Here is a 23,462-nt window from a genome sequence, read left to right as displayed (position 1 = left end):
TTTTGTTTTGTTTTAGAGACAGAGGGAGAGAGAGAATCCCAAGCAGCCTTGACACTCAGGGCAGAGCCCGACATAGCACTTGATTCATGACCCTGGGATGATGACTTGAGCGAAAACCTAGAGACAGATGCTCAACTGACTGAGCCACCCAGGTGCCCCTTGTGTTTTGGGAGTTTTGTTTGTTTTTAATGCTTATTTATTTATTTTGAGAGAGGGAGAGAGAGAATCCCAAGCAGGCTCCACAGTGTCAGCACAGAGCCCATCTTTGGGCTTGAACCCACAAATTGTGAGGTCATGACCTGAGCCAAAATCAAGAATCAGACACTTAACTGACTGAGCCACCCAGGCACCCTTGTGTTTAAAAAAAAAATTTTTTTTTTAATCTTTATTTCTTTTTAAATTTTTTTTTTCAACGTTTATTTATTTTTGGGACAGAGAGACAGAGCATGAACGGGGGAGGGGCAGAGAGAGAGGGAGACACAGAATAGGAAACAGGCTCCAGGCTCTGAGCCATCAGCCCAGAGCCTGACGGGGGGCTCGAACTCCCGGACCGCGAGATAGTGACCTGGCTGAAGTCGGACGCTTAACCGACTGCGCCACCCAGGCGCCCCATCTTTATTTCTTTTTGAGAGAGAGAGAGAGCAGGGGAGGAACAGAGAGAGAGGGAGACACAGAATCCAAAGCAGGCTCCAGGCTCTGAGCTGTCAGCACAGAGCCCAACAGGCTCTGATCTTTGCTTGAAAACTCAAATATTAAAAATAGATCTAACCTGTGACCCAGCAATAGCACTGTTAGGAATTTACCCAAAGGATACAGGAGTGCTGATGCATAGGGGCACATGTACCTCAATGTTTATAGCAGCACTTTTCAACAATAGCCAAATTATGGAAAGAGCCTAAATGTCCATCAACTGACGAATGGATAAGGAAGATGTGGTTTATATATACAATGGAATACTACTTGCCAATGAGAAAGAATGAAATCTGGCCATTTGCAGCAATGTGGATGGAACTGGAGAGTGTTATGCTAAGTGAAATAAGTCAGGCAGAGAATGACAGATACCGTATGTTTTCACTCATATATGGGTCCTGAGAAACTTAACACAAGACCATGGGGGAGGGGAAGGGGAACCTTGATACAACCAATGCCAAGAAAGGCTCTTTAGGGACTTGAATCATTTAAGAATGTAAAAGGGCCTGCTATCAGTCTGAGAACAACTGAGCTATATGATTCCGATGACATCACACATTAACACTAATTTTGGTATCAAACATTCTCTCCTCTCCCAATTTTTGCTACATATGCTCTAGTTCTTCATTAAACATGGATTTTGTGGCAATAATATTGCCGCTACCTTGATAACCTCCCAAAATTAGGAACAGGAAACTGCCTATGTTTAATGCTTATGTGTTCTAGCTACAGATAAGTGTAATTTCCATGCCCATACATCTGTCTGTAAAAACCACTGAAATAATCAAAAAGCCTCTTTTAGTATTTTTTGATATTTGAAATCTTGCTCCAGTCAAAACCTTTCAACAAAGAAAAAGATATCAACATGTATAAAAATTCAGAATACATAGTAATACATTTTTTTTTAATTTCTTTTTTTAACATTTATTTATTTTGAGACAGAGAGAGACAGAGCATGAACAGGGGAGGGGCAGAGAGAAAGGGAGACACAGAATCTGAAACAGGCTCCAGGCTCTGAGCTGTCAGCACAGAGCCCTACGCGGGGCTCAAACTCACGGACCGTGAGATCATGACCCGAGCCGAAGTCAGACGCTTAACCGACCAAGCCACCCAGGCACCCCAGTAATACATTTTTAAAAAGTATACACAGTGTAATCATGTAACTTAGTCATTAATGATATGGGAAATTTATCCAAAGGGATCTCAATAAAACTGAAAATAGGGAGACAGAAAAAAAGGCCCACATATTTAGCTTTTTTATGCAGATGGGGAAGAAACTCAACTATTCCAAGGATTTTAATTCCTATAAAATGCCTAGTTTTACACTGCCCATCACAAAGGTGATAAACTCAAATTTTATCATTGACTACATAATACATTTTCATTTTCCTTGAAGTGACAGGCTCACTTCACTCATTTTCAAGAAAATGTATGCCTGTTACCCAAGTCTGCTTAAATGGCTACTTCAGCTTGTTATTCGAATAATTGTAAAGTTTTCCTTAAGATAACCATCATATTTCAATTTGCACACAGAAGTGGTTTGTGTGTACTTCGCGTTTCTTTATACAAAATATTAAAAAGACATGCTAGAGTGTTGGGATTACTTACTGTTGATCATTTTTATTGCATCAAGGACATTCTTAGAGAAATAGCCCCCCCTTCCATGAGTATGTGGTAATGAATTACTTTGGTGCCTGTTACCTTGATTTGTGCTAAGGCACTAGCTGTTTTTGTTGTTGTTTAATTGCTTTTTAATATTTTTAATGTTTTTATTTATTTTTGAGAGATAGTGCAGACAGAGAGGGAGACACAGAATCAGAAGGGGCGCCTGGGTGGCTCGGTTGGTTCAGCGCTGGACTTTAGCTTAGGTCATGATCTCACAGTTTGTGGGTTCAAGCCCTGTGTCAGGCTCTGTGCTGGAAGCTCATAGCCTGGGGCCTCCTTTAGATTCTGTGTCTCCCTCTCTCTTTGCCCCTCCCCCTGCTTGTTCTCTCTCTCTCTCTCTCTCTCTCTATCTCTCTCTCTCTCTCTGTCTTTCTCTCTCTCTCAAAAACAAATATTAAAAAAATATATATTAGAATCCTTGGCAGGCTCCTGGCTCTGAGCTGTCAGGACAGAGCCCAGCGCAGGGCTCAAACCCATGAACCATGAGATCATGATCTGAGCCAAAGTCAGACACTTAACTGACTGAGTCACCCAGGGACCTGAAGGCACTAGCTGTTTTAACTACCATTGCTTTTGCTTTATCAGTGAGAACTAATGATAAACCTTCCCAACCTGAAGGAAAACATTTTCTTCCTGAAAATCAGTGGGGGAATGCATACAGTTTCTATGTGGTAATTTCTTTGGGTTATGTATTTTTTTGTGGTAGAGAAATTCAACAGAACCCTTAATTGTTGTACTATATTTGGATTCTTACTGGCAACCAGAAGCTTTGTTGTGTGGAAGAGTCTGATGTGGATGTTTTTCTTGACTTTATAGGGGAAGTTAGAGATTTGACCTTCTAGCCCACAATTTCCAGTCTTTTGGTCTCACGGAACCATTGAAGAGTAGCTGATGGAGTGTTTGCAGGACTCACACTTCTCAATTTCAAAACTTAAGATAAAGCTGGAGTAATCAAAACGACATGATATTGGTACAAGGATGGATACTTAGATAATGGAATAGAATTGAGAATCCAAAAATAAACCCTCACATTTGTGTCATTTGATTTTTTTTCTAATACATAATTTGATTTTTTGACTGGGACAGTTCAGTGGGGGAAAGAATAGTCTTTTCAACAATGAGGTAACCATATGCAAAAAAATGAAGTTAGGCCTCTTCCCCACACCATACACAAAAATTAACTCAAAATGAATCCTAGATCTAAATATCAGAGCTAAAACTATAAAACTGCTAAAGAAATACAGGTAAATCTTTTATGTCCTTGGATTAGACAAAGCCTTCTTAGATATGACCTCAAAAGCACAAGAAAATAATTTGGACTCCTTCAGAATTAAAAACTATCATGTGTGAAAGGACAACATCATTAGGAAAGTGAAAAGAAGCCACTGAATGGAGAAAATTTGTAAGTCATATCTGATAAGAGACATATCTGGAATATAAAAGGAGCTCTTATAACTGAATAATAAAACAGTAATTCAGTTACACAATGGGCAAAGGATGTGAATAGGTGCTTCTCCAAAGAAGGTAGACAAATGGTCCATAATCACATGAAAAGGTGCTCAGCACCATTAGCTGTCAGAGAAATGCAGATCAAAACTACAGTGAGATACTACTTCACATGCAGTGGACAATGGCTCTAATAAAAAAAAGCCAATCAATATGTGTTAGTCAAGGTATGGAGAATTTGGCATCCTGATAAGTTGCTGTTTGAGAATATGAAATGGTGCGGTCACTCTGGAAAACAGTCTGGCTCCTCAAAAAGTTAAACACAGAGTTACCATATATATGACCTAGTAATTCTTCACCTAGGTATGTACTCAAGAGAAGTATGTCCACACAAAAACTGACATGAATCTTCATAGCACCATTATTCACAATAGCCAAAATATGGCAATAACCCAGATGTCCAGCAGTTGATGAATAGATACAGTAGTAGATCCATACAGTGGGTTGTTAGTCACAGAAAGGACAAAGTACTGACACATGCTACAACATAGGTGAACCTTGAAAGCATGTTAAGTGAGAGAAGCCAGATGCAGAGGCCACATATGTTATTCCATTTATATGAAATGTCCAGAATAGACAAATCCGTACAGACCAGTTAGGTTAACAGTTGCCTAGACCTAGGTGGTGATGTAGGCCATCTTTTGGGAAAGAGGAAAATGTTCTAAAGCTAGATTGTGATGGTTGCAGAACTCTGAACACACTAAAAGCCATTGAATTGTATGTAAGTTCTCTCTCAATAAAGCTATTTAACAAAGAGAGTAATGACTGTGAGGCTGCCAAGCAAACTTGGCATTACTATTAGGAAAAAATTCTATACCCTGAGTAAATACTGAACTTTGTATTCCAGTTTTACTAGGATAAAAAGATGACCAAATTACCTACTCTTTACTTTTCAGAAAGGAGAAGATGAATATGCCAACGTTGATGCCATTGTTGTATCAGTGGGTGTTGATGAAGAAATTGTTTATGCCAAATCAACTGCCTTACAGGTGAGAGGTTTATGGCAGTTTAAGGCCTGAGAATCCTCGAATCATCGATTGCACTGTTCAGTGTGGTATTCACTAGCCACATTAAAAATTAAATTCTTCAGTCCCAAGTCTCAAGTACTGAGTACCATATTGGAGCTGGTAGAGAATATTTCCATCATCATTAAAAACTCAGTGGACCCCCCCCCACACACACACAATACAAGAAAGAAAAAATTTTAAAACATAAACACATCCTTATTTAAAAAAAAAGAAAGAAACAACCATACTTCAACTAAAGAGACATAAAAAAAGGTTTGGTGGACAGCCCCAAAAAAGAAGTATATAAATTGGGATAGATTTAATCATATATAACAATAAAATCTAACAGTGGATTAAGTAGAATGGTTTTTTCTCTTTTAGTTAGTCTTCAGGGACACAGGGTTTTTCTGGTCTGTCTTCTGCCATACGTAGAGGCCAGCCCTTGGGCTCATGGTGCAAAAATTGCTAGAGCTCCAGCCATTACATCTGCATTCCAAGTAGAAAGAATGGAGAAAGGGAAGAAAATGAAGACCTCTTTCCCTTTATGAAGATACTTGAAGTCCCACAGAATACTTCTATTTATAACTTATTGGCCAGAATTTAATGGCCATAAGCTGCAAGAAAGGATAGGAAGTAGTCTTCATGCTGAGTGTGCCCAGCTAACAATCCCAAGTCTTTCTGAGAGGGAAGAAATGAATAATTGGTAGGCAGCTAGCAGTCTTTGGGGGAGGTAGAATGTGCATTTCCCTGATGTGCTACTTTGTCCCTTGTTTTATGTGTTTCTGTTCTACTAAATAACCGTATAGTTCATAGAAACACAAATTATCCGTATGATTTGGTGGTCTTTATTATAGAATATTTCAAACATCACAGTAGATAAATAATAATGTGACACTCTAATGTACCCATTATCCAATATGTACCCATTATCCAATAAATTGTAAGCTCTTGGCCAGTTTCATTTCATTTGTATCCACATCTAGCTTATTTTGAAGTTAATTCCAGATACCTTATTTTATAAATATTTCTGAGTAAGTACATTAATTTTTTTTAATTTGTAAATACTGTTGTTACTTTTGTCTTTTCCTATAGACGTGGCTCTTTGGTTATGAACTGACTGATACTATCATGGTCTTCTGTGATGACAAAATTATCTTTATGGCCAGCAAGAAGAAAGTGGAGTTTTTAAAACAGATTGCTAACACTAAGGGCAATGAGAATGCAAATGGAGCCCCTGCCATCACACTGCTGATACGGGAAAAGGTCAGAACTAGTAAAGAATGTGTCATAAATGTGAAAGAATGTTTAAAAGTAATAAATGGAAATCCCTCTAGGAGTTTAAAAATATACAGGAGAAGATTTTTGCTGGCTAACATTGTAATTACAAAGTTTTAGCGCATCTTCGTTGTGTTTGTTAGGAAGAAAAAAGTTCAGTAACCCTGTCGGTTCTATAGCAAAACACACAGGCTGTGAGATTCTGTCAAACATGGACTTTATCTGTCCATTCTCAAGGGTAATGTCAACTTGTTTGTTTTCATCTTAGTACTTCAATTGGCATAAATAACTGGGGGTTTTTTGTTTTAAGTCCTCTCCTAACATGGGGCTGGAGCTCACAAGCCTGAGATCAAGAGTTGCAGGCTCTCCCAGCTGGGCGCCCCTAGAACAAAAATAATTTTAAACATCCTTAAGAAAACAGATATACCTCATACTCAGTGTTTATCATATGTGGTCTTTTTTGTCGTACTTTCCACCTGACACTTTTTCTCAGAATGTTGTTCCCCTATGTGCATGAGTGTTTTAGCTGTTCCTGAAGAAAAAGAACAGTCTTGTCAACTCATGTGGCACTTTAGTTTGTAAAAATATCCAAAGAAATTTTGTGTTAATTTTTAGAGTGTCACATTCTGCCATAAGGGAGTAAGTAGGTGAGGCATGGGGAGAAAATTTATTCTTTCTATGGTTCCAAATATTTGTCTGTGCCTGTTACTAGTAGAACATAGATGTCTAATTCTAAAACTAATTAACAAGAGTCTTTTCTTTGTGGCACTGATAGAATGAAAGCAATAAGAGCAGCTTTGACAAAATGATTGAAGCCATTAAAGAAAGCAAGAACGGCAAGAAGATTGGAGTGTTCAGCAAAGACAAGTTCCCTGGAGAGTTCATGAAGAACTGGAACGACTGCCTCAACAAAGAGGGCTTTGACAAAGTGAGAACACTCCCAGAAACATGCAGATCAGGAGTTGCGAAGATAGAAGTGTGACAGCTTTCCATAACAGATAGTGCAAAGAATATGTTTTGGGAAAAGTATATATTCCTTCAGATTTCCATTTTCTATTCTGTTTGGCTGAGCAGTAAGCCATTTTGACTTTCCAGTCAGGAATGGCCCATTTGGAAGATAGTTTAGCTCTTGCAGGGGGAAACAGAAACCTCTCTCTCTCTCTCTCTCTCTTTTTTTTTTTTTTTTTTTGTTAAATATTTATTTTGGGAGAGCATTGAGGCACAAGCAGGGGAGAGGGGGAGAGAATCCCAAGCAGGCTCCTCACTTTCCTTACAGAGCCTCATGCAGGGCTTAAACTCACAAACCACAAGATCATGACCTGAGCCGCAATCAAGAGTCAGACTCTTAACTGACTGAGCCACCCAGGTGCCCCCAGAAAACTCTCTTATCCAGAAAAAATACATTTTTTTCCCCTCCCTGCTCTCCTGCCTGTCTTCCTCTTCTGCCTTTATAAGATCCTCTAGAGAAGAGCATTTACATTTACATTTAAATGGTGTATTAGTTCAATGTCTTTTAGAATACACACAGTGACCTGGTAATGAGCTATTTTAAATGTTTATTCAATCCAAGAAAAGAGTATTTTTATATTCCGTAAACTACTGATGAATGGTGTGCTAAATAACCAAGTAACTTCACTGATGATACATTGGGAGAGATGCATTTATTTAGCAGTTCTGTATTTACCTGTTAGAAATTCTTATCACTTTGACTGCAGATAGATATCAGTGCGGTTGTGGCTTATACCATTGCTGTAAAGGAGGATGGGGAGCTCAACCTAATGAAGAAAGCAGCTAGCATCACCTCTGAGGTCTTCAACAAATTCTTCAAAGAAAGAGTCATGGAAATAGTTGATGCAGATGAGGTAAATGGAGAGGGGAAAGTCTGTACTATTTTAATGAAGCAGAAGTAAGTCCCTACCGTGCAGTGTTTTTTGCTGCATGTTTGGCTTCCTTTGCAATTAGGCCTTTGATACAGAAGTTGCTGGTGTGTAATTTTGCCAGTTCTCTTTCAAAATAACTATAAACCTGTGCTAGTTTCCTGATGTTACCCAGTATTTTACTTGAGAATTCCTTGCATAGCTGTGAATTTCACAATATTCTCAAAATCTGCTTTGCAGGTATACCAGTATATTACCTGACACATAAGCCATTTCATAAGGCTTATATAACATCCTCAGTGATGTCAGGATATGTGTTGTCCTCAAATAATGTCCAAAAATTCAACACTTTTAGACTCTTTGTCACCCTCTGGTGAATATTGTTAACTATTTTATTTCTTTATGCTTACAGAAAGTTCGACACAGCAAACTGGCTGAGTCTGTGGAAAAGGCCATTGAAGAGAAAAAATACCTTGCTGGGGCAGACCCTTCTACTGTGGAGATGTGTTACCCTCCTATCATTCAGAGTGGTGGCAACTATAATCTCAAGTTCAGTGTGGTGAGGTAAGTATGAGAACTTCAGATTATAACAATCAGAGCATTTCAGCTTTCGGCCTGTTTTTTTTCTTGGACTCATTTTGGAATTCAGAAAAGTTTAGTCTCTATACCCTACGTGGAGCTCAAACTCACAGCTGAGAGATCAAGACTCAGACACTCCACCAACTGAGCCAGCCAGGCACCCCTGCATATTTTTATCTTATTTCACGTTGGTACTCCCTTTTACTTGAGCATTTATTTCATTTTGCTTTTCCAGATGATTAAAAATACCAAGAGGGCCACCTGGGTGGCTCAGTCAGTTAAGCGTCCGACTTCAGCTCAGGTCATGAGCTCACAGTTCATGTGTTCAAGCCCCACGTTGGGCTCCGTCCTGACAGCTCAGAGCCTGGAGCCTGCTTCAGATTCTGTATCTCCCTCTCACTCTGCTCCCCCACCCCCATTCATGCTCTTTCAAAAATAAATAAATGTTTAAAAAATTTGTTTTAAATATCAAGAAAAATGTAAAACATGTTGAGAAAAACCATTAAGGTATTATGAGATATCCCATAATGTAATTCCCCTTCTGAGTTTTTTCTTTGAATGAAAGGAAAACGTGTTAGTTAGTTAGTTAGTTAGTTATGAGAGAGCGAGCGAGCACATGCATGTGTGAGAGCAGGGAAGGGTCAGAGAGAGAGAGACAGAGTCAGAGAATCCCAAGCAGGCTCCAGGCTCTTAGCTGTCAGCACAGAGCTCAGCGCGAGGCTCGATTCTATAAACTATGAGATCATGACCTGAGCCAAAGTCGGCCCTGATCCAGCTGAGCCACCCAGGTGCCTGTAATTTTTAAAAATATGAAGAATGCTGTTTTTCCTGGTCAGGCTGAAGGAACTAATTCATAATGCATAGTACAGTTCATAGTGGCTGGTGGAAGAGTGATGGCTTACCCTTGAGCTTTAAAACTATAATGAATAGAATTTGGTATATTTTTTTGTCTATTTAGGAAACCACAAGTAAGCTTCTCACTGAATTTTTATCCTTTGAGCTTCAGTCAGTAATTTTACCTCTTTATAAGCTAATCTGTTTTTTAAAAAGAGTGTAGGTCCTTCTTCAGCTATGGGATATAACAGGGAAAGGTGATTATAGATGTTTTATGCCAGTGCTACTAAGGACTTTGCTAGTTTGCATAATGAAATGCTTTCTTCTTTTGGTCTCTAGTGACAAGAATCACATGCATTTTGGGGCCATCACTTGTGCCATGGGTATTCGCTTCAAATCTTACTGCTCCAACCTTGTTCGCACTTTGATGGTTGACCCTTCTCAGGAAGTTCAAGAAAATTACAACTTTTTGCTCCAGCTTCAAGAGGAACTGCTAAAGGAATTAAGACATGGTGAGGTGCCCTAGAAAAGATTCGGAAATGAAGTAAACTAAAGTGTCTCTGGTGTTTATGTGCATGTATATCCCTGAGGCGTTTATACTAAAAATAGAATTCGATTTTACTAGCTTTGAATCACCCTAGCATTTCACTCTTCAGTCTTTTAGCATGAGTGGTTGTTGTGGTTTTACATTGGTGTTTGCAGAAAACTTCTGTGGCCAGTTAGGCCTCTGCATCCAAATCTTCATAAAATATCTGGCCTTGTTACTTTTCTTTGGTTCTGAGAACTAGTATCTCTAGCAACAGAATGTGTATTGTTAATTCTACATTGAATGGATACAAGGAATCTTAGTCTAAGGGCAAAACTAATAGCAACTCTGCTAAGCAAGCAATTGCATACCTCGGAAGGAAATGAAGTGCTTGACACCACACCTCTTTTGTCTTGAGACTCTACACTCGTAGTTGGCGAAATGGGACTTCAAGTTTTCTACTCTATAAGCCCACCCATGTGCCCATAGCTTCTAGATACAGTTCCTCCGTGTTACCTCAAGTCGATCTTGAGAAATCCTATTGGAAGTAATAGTCCCAGGTAGTTTGATGAGGATAAGGACCCCTTTGAGTCCACCATATCTAGACTCTTCTGGCTTGAAGACTGTGTTCATACTATAGATCATGAAACATTAAGGCCAGAGTCCTCCTTTTTTTTAATTTTTTTTTTCAAAAAATTTTTTTAATGTTTATTTTTGAGAGAGACACAGAATGTGGGTCGGGGAGGGGCAGAGAGAGATGGAAACACAGAATCAGAAGCAGGCTCCAGGCTCTGAGCTGTCAGCACAGAGCCTGACTTGGGGCTTGAACTCACAAACCATGAGATCATGACGTGAGCTGCAGTCAGACATTTAATCAACTCAGCCACCCAGGTGCCCCTTTTTTTTTTAATTTTTAAAAAGTTTATTTTTTTAATTTAAATTCAAGTTAACGTACAGCGTAATAACAATTTCAGGAATAGAATTTAGAGATTTATCACTTACGTGTAACACCCAGTGCTCATCCCAACAGGTGCCCTCCTTAATGCCTGTTTAGCCCATTCCCCACCCAGCTCTCCTCCAGCAAACCTCAGTTTATTCTCCGTATTTAAGAGTCTCTTATGGTTTGTCTCCCTCAAGGCCAGAGTCTTTGTAATAGTAATTCACCCATTCAGTAGTCCTGTTTTTCAAAATGTATGATAACTTGAATTATTACGCCATTTATCAACTCAAATTACTTCACTGAGACCTGGCATCCCATAGTCCTCCTGCATCATTGATTCTCAAACAGTGTAACTAAGAGTGACTAGGTGAGTTGTTTATTTAAAAATGCAGAATTCTAAGCCCTACCACTCCTGCAGCTTCATTTCTTAGTTCACACTTTGAGAAACTCTGCTTTAGGGAACTTAATAGGTGAAAAAAATGTTGATGGAAACGTAGTGGTCGTAGGGGCGCCTGGGTGACTCAGTGGGTTAAGCGTCTGACCTTGGCTTGGGTCACGATCTCACAGTTTGTGAGTTCAAGCCCTGCGTCGGGCTCTGTGCTGACAGCTCAGAGCCTGGAGTCTGCTTCGGATTCCGTGTCTCCCTCTCTCACTGCCCCTCCCCTGCTTGCTCTTGTGCACTCTCTTTCTCTCTCTCTCTCTCCCTCTCTCTCTCTCTCTCTCTCTCCAAGATAAAGACATTAAAGAAAAAATTTTTTTTAACTTGTGGTCATTTTTGTGTTTTGGGGTTTTTCTCCACCTAAAAGATACTATAATGTTTCCTTTCTGTCTTGTCATTAGGTGTGAAGATATGTGACGTGTATAATGCTGTCATGGATGTGGTTAAAAAGCAGAAGCCAGAGTTGCTGAACAAAATTACCAAAAATCTAGGGTGAGATGTGATGAAGTTCATTGTCACTCTGAGATAGTTTTCATGACTGGCCGTGGTCAGGCAAAATATTCTTAGATCAATTCACCCAGCATTTATGGACTCTTAAACTTACGGTCCAAACACATAGTGTTATCAGAGAATGTGGGAAAGATTTCATTTCTACTTCCTGGGAAGAGGTGGAGATTTTTGCAGACCAATGTAGTAGATGCCAATAGACCTTCTAGGCTTAAATTACTAGTGTTAGGAGTCGTTACTTACTGTATGTCCTCTTTTAGAACACTTCAGCTCACATTTGCAAATGAAATACTCTTGAGATATCCTACAATTTTTTTTTTTCAATTTTTATTTAATCCATTATTTCTCCAATGTATTTGACCATTCACCACCTAGAAATACTCAACATCTTATAGAACCAAAGACATTTTGGAAGACAAAGGCTCTGGGCAGTTTCCTTAGATGGAAACTAGTCTGGGATATATAGTTTCTTTCTGGAATTTTCTGATGGACAAGAGGAAATACATTGGCCTGTACCAAGTCTTGGCCCAGGTGACTTAATCCTAGTTACCAACAGTCCACAAAAAATCACCTTGCTTGGGGCACCTGAGTGGCTTAGTCAAGCCGATTCTCGATTTCGGCTCAGGTCGTGATCCCAGGGTCGTGGGATCAAGTTCCACATCTGGCTCTGTGCTGAGTGTAGAACCATGTTTTAAGATTCTCTTCTCCCTCTTTCTCTTTGTCCCACCCTCCCCCCTCTTTGCCCCTCCACTTGTGCTCGCTTTCTAACTCCTAAATATAAAAAAAAGTTTTTAATTTTTATTAATTGCTGTGCTTAATCTTAACACTTACTATGGTCTTGGTAATATTCCCCTTAACAGTCTACTAAGTTGTTTATAGGAAAACTGGTAGAATATTGAAATTTAAATATGGTGTATAAGCTAAAATAAAAAAGGCTTGATATAATAAATGTTACACGAGGTACTTAATTAGGAAATCTGTTTCAACATATTATTAGCCCAAAGACTGTCCTCGAATCCTCTTCCTTAACTGACTGATCAGCAGGGCCAATCACTCAACATACTTATCTGCCTTATCCTGAAAATTGAAATAGAATATATTGTACTTGACCCATGTTAGAGATCTTTTAGCCTATTGCTGAAATTTCTCTTCATTTCCTTTTTAGGTTTGGAATGGGAATTGAATTCCGTGAAGGCTCTTTAGTAATTAATAGTAAAAATCAGTACAAACTAAAGAAAGGTGAGTTTTACAGGTGTGCAGTAGGAAAATACTTTTTTGAATAATTTCCTTTAGCTTCATCGTCCCCATTTTCTGTGTAAAATCTACACTTCTCCATTCTCTCACGGTTATAGACTGATTCCTGTTTGCTGTTTTAGGGATGGTTTTCAGCATCAATTTGGGATTCTCAGACCTTACTAACAAGGAAGGGAAGAAACCAGAAGAGAAAACCTATGCTCTGTTCATTGGTGACACAGTGCTTGTGGATGAGGTGTGTATTCTTCTTTGACCTTTGATTGTTCATGAACTAATATTGAAAATACATTTTATATTCTTTGGAGTTTTTTTCTTAAAGGTGTTTGTTAGGGGCACCTGGGTCAGTTATGCGTCCGATGCTTGATTTCGGCTCAGGTCCTGATCTCACAGTTTGTGGGATTGTGCCCCTCAGTGGTCTCTGTGCTGATAGCACAGAGTCTGCTTGGGGTTGTCTCTGTCTCTGCCCCTCCCCCACATGCTTGGCTGTGTGCTCTCTCAAACTTTTTTTTTTATTTTAAGTGTTAAATGCTAGCTGAAGGGAGAGGTCCATGTGACAGTGACCCAATACAGCTAGGAATAGAGATTGTCATCCAAATACAGAGAATAATTTATTAAAAAATTTTTTTAATGTTTATTTTTGACAGAGACAGAGCATGAGTGGGGGAGGGGCAGAGAGAGAGGAAGACACAGAATGCAAAGCAGGCTCCAGGCTCTGAGCTGTCAGCACAGAGCCTGACGCAGGGCACAAACTCATAGACTGCAAGATCATGACCTGAGCCCAAAGTCAGACACTTAATCGACCGAGCCACCCAGGCACCCTCCTTTTTTGTTGTTGTTGTTTTTTACATTTATTTACTTTTGAGAGACAGAGTGTGAGCAGGGGAGGGGCAGAGAGAGAGGGAGACACAGAATCAGAAGCAGGCTCCAGGCTCCGAGCTGTCAGCAGAGAGCCTGACGTGGGGCTCAAACCCACAAACTGTGAGATCATGACCTGAGCCGAAGTCGGACGCTTAACCGACTGAGCCACCCAGGTGCCCCACAAATACAGAGAATAATTTAAACCACACAGTTCAACTTGTGACTTGAACCTGGATAATGATAATATTGGGAATTGATTCTTTTTTTAAATTTTTTTAACAGCTTTATTGAGTTACAGTTTACATACCATGCAGTTCACCTGCTGAAAGTGTTTAATTTAGTGATTTTTAGTATATTCTCAGCAATCAGCACCACAGTCTAATTTTAGAACATTTTTATCACCTCAGAAAGAAACCGTGTACCCTAGCGGTCACTCCTCATTTTCCCCCCAAGCTCCCCAAACCTAGTCAACAACTAAACCACTGGTTTTGGGCAGTTGTGGTCTTTTATAATTCTTTTTTTCACTTAGCAGAATTGATCCTTAATGTTCATAATAGCAAATACTTCTGAGTTCTTATTATGTTAGCACTTTTATGCATTAATTCACTGAATTATGATACCCTGTGACGTAGATACTTTATCCTCAGATAAACTGGGGCACAGAAGTAGAAGTTGCCACATATCACCACTAGAAAGTGATTGAGGCAAAGGGCGCCTGGGTGGCTCAGTGAGCATCTCTTATTTCGGCTCAAGTCATGATCTCCCAGTTTGTGGGATCAAGCCCCATGTCGGGCTCTGCACTGACAGTACGGAGTCTGCTTGGGATTCTCTCTCCCCCTTTCTCTCTGCCTTTCCCTACTCGGGTGCGCTTGCACTGTCTTTCTCAAATAAAACTTTTTTTTAAAAAAAGGGAAGGAAAAAAAAAAAAAAGGTCAGAGTGGGAGAGAGCCAAAGCATAAGAGACTCTTAAAAACTGAGAACAAACTGAGGGTTGATGGGGGATGGGAGGGAGGGGAGGGTGGGTGATGGGTATTGAGGAGGGTACCTTTTGGGATGAGCACTGGATGTTGAATGGAAACCAATTTGACAATAAACTTCATATATTGAACATAAAAAAAAAGGAAGAAGAAAATAAACATTAAAAAAAAACAAAACAAAACAAGAGAGTGATTGAGGGAGGTTTCACATCAAGCCTGTATTCGTAATCATTATCCCAGTGTTGCCTCCTAAATTATAGTTCCTTTGAGGTTGGGAGGATAAAATCTGTATGCGCTGTCAGAGATTTTAGTATCCACAAGTTTCGAAGCATTGGCCAACTGTATACGAGGCTAGAAAGTGAAAGTGCTTTATTTAAATGCTCTTGTAAATGTCTCTGACTTCTTCCTTTTATTCCAGGATGGCCCAGCTACTGTCCTCACTTCCGTGAAGAAAAAAGTGAAGAATGTGGGGATTTTTCTAAAGGTAGGAAGAAGAAAAGCAAGTGGTGTAGGAAGTTTGGTACCGTGAAAAGGCTAAAGTAATAACTGGCTAAAAAGGTTAAAACTGGAATTGCTGATTCTCATTTTTCCCCCATAGAATGAGGATGAAGAGGAGGAGGAGGAGGAGAAAGATGAGGCCGAGGACCTGTTGGGAAGAGGTTCTCGGGCAGCACTGCTTACTGAAAGAACACGAGTGAGTTTGTTGTTTTAATCCACATTGACTCTCTCTCTGTCCTCTGGCTCCCATCTGGGGCACGTCTGTAAGACTGGCAGTTCTGCTGACTTGGGTGTGTCCTCTAGAACGAGATGACCGCAGAAGAGAAGCGGAGAGCGCATCAAAAGGAACTGGCAGCTCAACTCAATGAGGAAGCAAAGAGGCGACTGACTGAACAGAAAGGAGAGCAACAGATTCAAAAGTAAGAGTTGTGTTGGGCAACGAGGTTGTCTTAGGTTTGTATTTGATTTGTAGAAATTCCTCAAAAAATGTTTTTATCCCCACTCCAGAGCTCGCAAATCTAACGTGTCCTATAAAAACCCATCTTTGATGCCTAAGGAACCACATATTCGGGAAATGAAGATCTATATCGACAAGAAGTACGAGACCGTGATAATGCCTGTGTTCGGTATCGCGACACCTTTTCACATTGCCACAATCAAGGTATGAGCATTGAGTCAGAATCCATCCAGACTGGTTCTGAAACTATGAGTTGTGCTTTCCATAGATTGTTTTTCCGATTCTTCTACCCTCTGCTCATTCTCCACCCTTCTCACTTTGCTGACTCCCCCTCTCCTTGTCTCCTGCTGTTGTTCTCCTTCTTTTCCATTTTGCACTTGGTTAGAATGTTCAGTGATCTCCTAGTCTAGAAATATAATTTGCATTAAGCATTTGCCTTATTTTGTTTTACTTTTTCTTACAGGGAGAGAGCATGAGTTGGGGGAGGGTTGGAGAGAGAATGAATCCATAGCAGGCTCCATGCTGAGCGTGGAGCCTGACTTGGGGCTCAATCCCACCACCCTGGAATCATGACCTGAGGCAAAATCAAGAGTCGGACGCTCAACTGACTGAGCCACCCAAGCACCCCCACCCCGCCCCCCGCATTAAACATTTTTTAGCATGTTTTTGGACATGTGGTTCAGGGTACTCTGAGAAGCCAGTGATTCATTTGGAAGCACACATCTTGTCATACAAAAAAAATAAGCTAGGGGCGCCTGGGTGGCGTAGTCGGTTGAGCGTCCGACTTCAGCCAGGTCACGATCTCGCAGTCCGTGAGTTCGAGCCCCGCGTCGGGCTCTGGGCTGATGGCTCGGAGCCTGGAGCCTGTTTCCGATTCTGTGTCTCCCTCTCTCTCTGCCCCTCCCCGGTTCATGCTGTGTCTCTCTCTGTCCCAAAAATAAAATAAAATGTTGAAAAAAAAAATTAAAAAAAAATAAAATAAAATAAGCTAGGTGAAGGTAAAAAAAATCAGACCTAGGTGAAGGTTTATAGGCTAGGTTTAGCAGTCAGCTCGTAACTCCTAACTTAATTTTAATGCTCTAAGTACTAACCTTTACTTTGGAAAGAAACTTATTTTGTTAATGCTTTCCTTTTCTTTGAGCAGAACATAAGCATGTCCGTGGAAGGAGATTATACTTACTTGCGAATCAACTTCTATTGCCCAGGCAGTGCTCTTGGCAGGAATGAGGGCAACATCTTTCCTAACCCAGAAGCCACTTTTGTCAAGGAAATGTGAGTCCCCGGGAAAACAACCATCCCCCATCCCTGCTGGTTGGAGTGGTACTCTCAGGAACATCTCATTGTGCTTTGTACGGTTTTGATGATGGAACCCAGTTTAGAATCCTCATGAATATATGTTAAACTGATTACACATGTTTTGCAGTAGAATCATAAATAAGGAAATGTGTGCCTCATTGGAGTCTGTTCCTTCATGGTGTGGAATGGGATAATTGGCTATGCCAGATTTGAAAAATAAGTGTGATTTCCCACCCAGTGGATTAGCCATTTATAACATGCTCTATTTAAGAGAGAAGAAAGAGGGATGTTTTTCAGCTTTCCAGACACTGTCTTACAATTTACTGGTATCTTTATCTTCTGAAAGACATTTAAGTCCGTTAAAAATACAGTGAAGAGTGCAGGTTACCTGACCTGATAAAGATACTTCTGTAAGTTCTGGCTTCTCCTTTTTCACAGCACATACCGAGCTTCAAATATGAAGGCACCTGGAGAACAGACTGTACCAGCCTTGAACCTCCAGAATGCTTTCCGAATTATAAAAGAAGTACAGAAGCGTTATAAGACCCGGGAAGCAGAAGAGAAGGAGAAGGAGGTGAGCCTGGACACCAACAGAGCACCATTGTGCAAAAGGATACGTGTGGGTTTGGAGGGGACACACAGTTACATGAGGATTCACAGTAATTCTCGTTCTACTTAGGGCATTGTGAAACAAGACTCCCTAGTGATCAATCTAAACCGGAGCAATCCCAAACTGAAAGATCTATACATTCGCCCAAACATTGCCCAGAAGAGGATGCAGGGTTCCCTGGAGGCCCACGTCAATGGTATGAATGATCTCTCGTGTGTCTGGGCTTTGTCTCTGGGGCACATTTGTAGGAGTGACAGATGGATAATCCGTATGTGAGGGAGCTGCTGGAAAGAATCTATATATATAGCTGTACGGGCACAAGGAAGGGAAAGAAGCTCTGTGTGGTTCGCAGCATTTTTTGTGACTCGGTTCCAATCAGCCAGAAAAGACGCAATGTCTTCTGGCCTCACCTCATGCTGCTTGATGCTTAGCTGCTTCCTTTGTTTTCCCCCAGGTTTCCGTTTCACATCTGTTCGAGGAGACAAAGTGGATATTCTGTATAATAACATCAAGCATGCTTTGTTTCAGCCATGTGATGGAGAAATGATTATTGTCTTGCACTTTCACCTCAAGGTACGCTTTTTGATTTACAAGCTGTCAGATCTTGGGCAAGATCTTTCTGTTACTCTTTTTCTTTTAAAATAGTGACGAATAGGGACACCTGGGTGGCTCAGTTGATTAAGCGTCCAACTCTTGATTTCGGATCAGATCATGATCTCACAGTTAGCCTGCTTGGGATGCGCTCTCTCCCTGTCTGTCCCTCTCCCTGTTGTGCACGCACACACACTCTCTCTTAAAATATATAAACTTTAAATTAATAAATAAATGATGAATGATATCACCTATCACAACAGGTAAAGGGGGTTGAATAAGATAATGTTTATAAAGTCCACAGTGTCTAAAATCTAGAAGGTGCTAATAAGCATGTATGTCCCTTTGGTGTGCTGTATAATAACCACCAAAACCTAAGGTTTTCTCTAGATTCCTGTCTCTGAAGTAGAAAAATGTTTCTTTAGACCGTTTATTTTCGGCAAAGTCTCCCAAGTTCATTCTAATAAATAGGAATACTTTAAAAAAATGTGTACACTCTCACATTCCCAAATGTCATGACGACACCAGGGACAGTTTGACTATTTTTACATAGATGCTGTGGTTTCCAGGATAGATACTATTTATACTTCACGTTGTTTTGTTGTGGTCTTGCCTCTTTGTTGTGTAGCCTGAGTTTTCTGACTGCTTTCTCGTTTTTTCCACTCCGTGCCCCCAGAATGCCATCATGTTCGGGAAGAAGCGGCACACGGATGTGCAATTCTACACAGAAGTGGGAGAGATCACCACGGACTTGGGGAAACATCAGCATATGCACGACCGAGATGACCTCTATGCTGAGCAGGTCTGTGAGATTGAGGATTTTATTTGCAGGGTATTCAGGTAGCTTGTGGTTCAGATCTGAGTTCAGTAGTTATATTTTGTAAATAACCCCCACATCTTTCTGCAGAACAACTCAAGTATGCGCGGGGATGGTATAGTGCAGTGGCTTATGGGGCAGACTTGAATTGCAGACTCAGCTCTGCAGTTAATGGTGTAGTGGGCTGGGTTAAACTCTTCTTACTGGCGTCACAGGAATGAGGATTAAGGACCACAAAAGTACTTCAGGCTTTTTGAATGGATGTACGAGTGAAGTGATAACTGTAGCTAATTAGTTTTTTTTCCTTCTACAGATGGAACGAGAAATGAGGCATAAACTGAAAACAGCGTTTAAAAATTTCATTGAGAAAGTAGAGGCTCTGACTAAGGAGGAACTGGAATTCGAAGTGCCTTTTAGGGACTTGGGGTAACATATCTCTTCTTTTTGACCTGAAGTGTCATCTGCCTATTAGGAAAATTGGTCATTCTTCCTTTGTGATAATTTAACATCACAGATCGCGTCCTTTTTCCTTTGATTGAAAAAACTTTGAGACATCCATTCCCTCTTGAACATTTTTAGGCTGGGGTGAGTGGCTCAGACTGAGAGGCTTCCCCTGTAATTGACTCCAGTGAGTATGCTGGAGCTGGGTTTGGAATGGGGAAAGGCAAGAAGTGTATTGTGGCAGCACGTTTCTCTTGAGTGGGCCCAGTCCCTGTGAGCCTTTCTCTTACTCTCTTTCAGATTTAATGGAGCTCCTTACAGGAGTACCTGCCTCCTTCAGCCTACTAGTAGTGCGCTTGTAAACGCTACAGAGTGGGTGAGTATTTCTTCCCTTTTAGTAAGAAAATTGTTAGAGAAAAGAAAGGGTAGGTGTTTTGAAAACTAGGTCTTTACTATTTCTGAAGATTTTCTTAGACACGACTTACTGAACAAATGATTCTTTAAGTAGTTTTTTAAATAGTTTCTTCAGTTTCTTTAAATTTATTCTCCTTGAGGAAAGATTTTGATCTTGCAAATCCTTATACTGAGACTTGTCAGTACATTGCATTGCTTTTAGTCTTCCCGAAAAGCAGTAGTGATTTTTAGGCCCTGAAAGTATTTGAAAATGCTCGTGCTTTAGGGGACTTATGTGATAGTGATCTCATTTCTCCCTGACAGCCACCTTTTGTGGTGACCTTGGATGAAGTGGAGCTGATTCACTTCGAGCGGGTTCAGTTTCACCTGAAGAACTTTGATATGGTGATAGTCTACAAGGACTACAGCAAGAAAGTGACGATGATCAACGCCATTCCGGTAGCCTCCCTAGACCCCATCAAGGAATGGCTGAAGTAAGTCAGTCTGCCAGCACTCTCCCATTTACCCCTTGATCCCTCGATTACAGAATACAAGCATGGTATGTTGTATATAAAATCTGCTGGTGGACTTAAGGGAGAAACTGCCGTTGGGGAGTTATAGCCCAGGACTTAGAAATTTGGCATCTGTTAGATAGAGTTATTAACTTCTTCCTGAAATTCCAACAGTAGTTGATGAATATTTACACATACAAAATCAAAAAAAAGTCATCTTGGACTCTCCTTGATAGGTGTATAAAAATCTGAATACATGTATAATCAGTTAGTTATAAAAAGGGGATATTATTTGAGAGAGACAGAGACAGTGCGAATAGGGGAAGGGTAGAGAGAGAGAATCCCCAGCAAGCTCCACACTGCCAGCATAGAGCCTGACGCAGGGCTCGAACTCATGAAACTGAGACCTGAGCCGAAACCAAGAGTCGGATGCTTAACCAGCTGAGCCACTCAGATGCCCCATAAGATAAAACTTCTTGAATTTTAGCCTTTTACGTCAGCTATAAAAGAATTTCTCACAGGAGTACCAAAACTCCAGTAAACAGGGAGATGTTATACTCTAGGTAAAGGGTGAAGCTTGGGTAGTGGTGAGTATAATTTGCTCTGCGCTCCACACACCCCTGCCTATTACCAGTGAAGGAGAAGTGCTGAGATGTGACTCTCCTCTTAAGAGGTGGGTTGAGAGAACTTAGAAATAAATTGTGAGAAAGATACAAATTTATGGTTTTCCTGAGGATTTTCTTAAGACATAGGCAGGTAGGTGATAACAATATCCCAAATATGTGTTGTAAAGGTGACTTTTTTTTATTCTTTTCAAATTTTTATTTAATTTCTAGTTAATGAACATACAGTGCAGTATTGGTGTCAGAATTCAGTGATTCATCACTTACATTCAACACCCAGTGCTCATCCCATCAAGTGCCCTCCTTAGAGCCCATCACCCATCTAGCCCATCCCTTACTCACCTCCCTCCATCAACCCTCTGTTTGTTCTTTAAGAGTCTTTTATGGATTGTTTCCCTCCTCCATTTGTTCATCTGTTTTGTTTCTTAAACTCTACATGAGTGAAATTACATGGTATTTGTCTTTCTCTGACTTACTTTGCTTAACATAGTACACTCTAGCTCTATCCATGTCGTTGCAAAATGGCAAGATTTCATCCTTTTTGATGGCTGAGTGATATTCCATTGTGTGTGTGTGTGTGTGTGTGTGTGTGTGTGTGTGTGTGTGTGTGTGTACACATATGCATCTTGATTCATTCATCAGTCAGTGGACATTTGGGCTCTCTCCATAGTTTGGCTGTTGTTGATAATGCTGTTGTAAACGTCTGGGTGCATGTACACATTTGAATCTTATTCTTGTAGCCTTTGAGTAAATACCTAATAGTGTAATTGTTGGATTGTAGGGTACTTCTATTTTTAACTTTCTGAGATACCTCCATTGTGTTCTCCAGACTGGCTGCACCAGTTTGCATTCCCACCAACAGTGTAAGAGGGTTCTCCTTTCTCTGCATCCTCACCAACGTCTGTTTCCTGTGTTGTTCAGACAGATGTGAGGTGGTATCTCATCATGATTTTGATTTGTATTTCCTTGATGAGTGATGTTGAGCATCTTTTCATGTGTCTTTTGGCCATCTGGATGTCACCTTTGGAAAAGTGTCTATTTATGTCTTCTGCCCATTTCTTAATGTATTTTTTTAAAAATCGGTTTTATTAAGGCAAAACTTACGTGTAATAAAATTCACCAATTTAAGTATATGGTCTGATGAGTTCTAATAAATGTGTACAGTCGCGAATCTACCATCATAATTAGGATGTAGAACACTTCTTCACTCCTAAAAGTTCTTCATACACTTTTATGTAAGTCGGTCCCCTCCCTGTAATCCTATCCCTGGTTTCTATCACTATGTGGTTTGTGTCTTCTAGAATTTCATGTAAATGGAATCATAAGTATCTTGGTACCTTGCATCTTTCACTTAGCATAATGCTTTTGAAATTTATCCAAGTTGTTGAGTGCATCAGTAGTGTATTCTTTTCTGTTACTGAGGAGTGTTCCAATGCATGGATATTCCATACTTCATTTACCTTAATAGAAATGTTAATTGTTTCCACTTGGGGGTTCTTAGGAATAGCTGCTATAAACCTTACATACAGGTCTTTGTGTAAACGTTAAGTTTTCATTTCTTGAGTAGATGACCTAAGTGTGGCACTGCTAGGTCGCATGGTTTGTGGTAAAGTCTCTACGTTTAACCTTGTAAGAAACTATCAAATCATTTTCTGGAAAACCTGCAGTACCTGAGAATTGTAATTGCTGTGCATCTTAACACTTGGCTTTGTCGGTCTTTTTATTTTTTTTTACTTTTTTCAGAGTGCATACATGAGGAAGGGGCAGAGGGCTTAAGAGAGAGAGAATCGTAAGCAGGCTCCACACCCAGCTCAGTGCCCGATGCGGGGTTTGATCTCACAATTGTGGGATCTTGACCTGAGCTAAAATCAAGAGTTGGTTTCTCAACTGACTGAACCATCCAGGCTCCCCTTGTCTCTTTTTAATGTTGGCCATTATAGTAACTGTGGAGTGCTGTCTCATTGTGACTTCAGTTTGCATTTCCATGATGACTGATGATGTTGAGCTTATGTGTCATTCTGTATCCTAGAGGAAGTCTCTTCATATTTTTGTCCATGTTAAAAAGCAGATTGTTTGTCTGAGTTGTCAGAATTCTTTAGACTGGTTATAAATCCTTCATCAAATATAGGTTTTGCATATGTTTTCTTGCAGTAGATTCTATGCCTTTTCATTTCTCAAGTATCTTAAAGACTAGAAGTGTAAATTTCTCATGAAGTCTGATCTATTTTTTTCTTTTGTAATTTGCGCTTTTTAGATCTTATTTAATAAATTGACTAACCCGAAATCATAA

General features: G+C 40.2%; 1 protein-coding gene across 1 annotated transcript in view; it reads left to right on the top strand.

Moving 5' to 3' along the window:
- Positions 1-23,462, top strand: part of SUPT16H (SPT16 homolog, facilitates chromatin remodeling subunit) — a 40,487-nt gene that overhangs the window by 9,799 nt on the left and 7,226 nt on the right. The window contains exons 2-22 of the mRNA XM_043554298.1: positions 4,758-4,850; positions 5,961-6,131; positions 6,919-7,071; positions 7,859-8,005; positions 8,433-8,584; positions 9,773-9,945; positions 11,740-11,830; positions 13,011-13,084; positions 13,222-13,334; positions 15,353-15,418; positions 15,533-15,628; positions 15,736-15,851; positions 15,940-16,093; positions 17,034-17,161; positions 17,624-17,759; positions 17,865-17,991; positions 18,250-18,368; positions 19,063-19,188; positions 19,517-19,629; positions 19,945-20,020; positions 20,362-20,531. Coding sequence (XP_043410233.1) covers positions 4,758-4,850; positions 5,961-6,131; positions 6,919-7,071; positions 7,859-8,005; positions 8,433-8,584; positions 9,773-9,945; positions 11,740-11,830; positions 13,011-13,084; positions 13,222-13,334; positions 15,353-15,418; positions 15,533-15,628; positions 15,736-15,851; positions 15,940-16,093; positions 17,034-17,161; positions 17,624-17,759; positions 17,865-17,991; positions 18,250-18,368; positions 19,063-19,188; positions 19,517-19,629; positions 19,945-20,020; positions 20,362-20,531 — 2,594 coding nt within the window. The remainder of the gene's footprint in view (positions 1-4,757; positions 4,851-5,960; positions 6,132-6,918; positions 7,072-7,858; positions 8,006-8,432; positions 8,585-9,772; positions 9,946-11,739; positions 11,831-13,010; positions 13,085-13,221; positions 13,335-15,352; positions 15,419-15,532; positions 15,629-15,735; positions 15,852-15,939; positions 16,094-17,033; positions 17,162-17,623; positions 17,760-17,864; positions 17,992-18,249; positions 18,369-19,062; positions 19,189-19,516; positions 19,630-19,944; positions 20,021-20,361; positions 20,532-23,462) is intronic.

This window comes from Prionailurus bengalensis, chromosome B3, assembly GCF_016509475.1.
Source record: "Prionailurus bengalensis isolate Pbe53 chromosome B3, Fcat_Pben_1.1_paternal_pri, whole genome shotgun sequence".
Lineage (NCBI taxonomy): Eukaryota > Metazoa > Chordata > Mammalia > Carnivora > Felidae > Prionailurus > Prionailurus bengalensis.
This window is presented reverse-complemented; position numbering and strand designations above follow the sequence as displayed.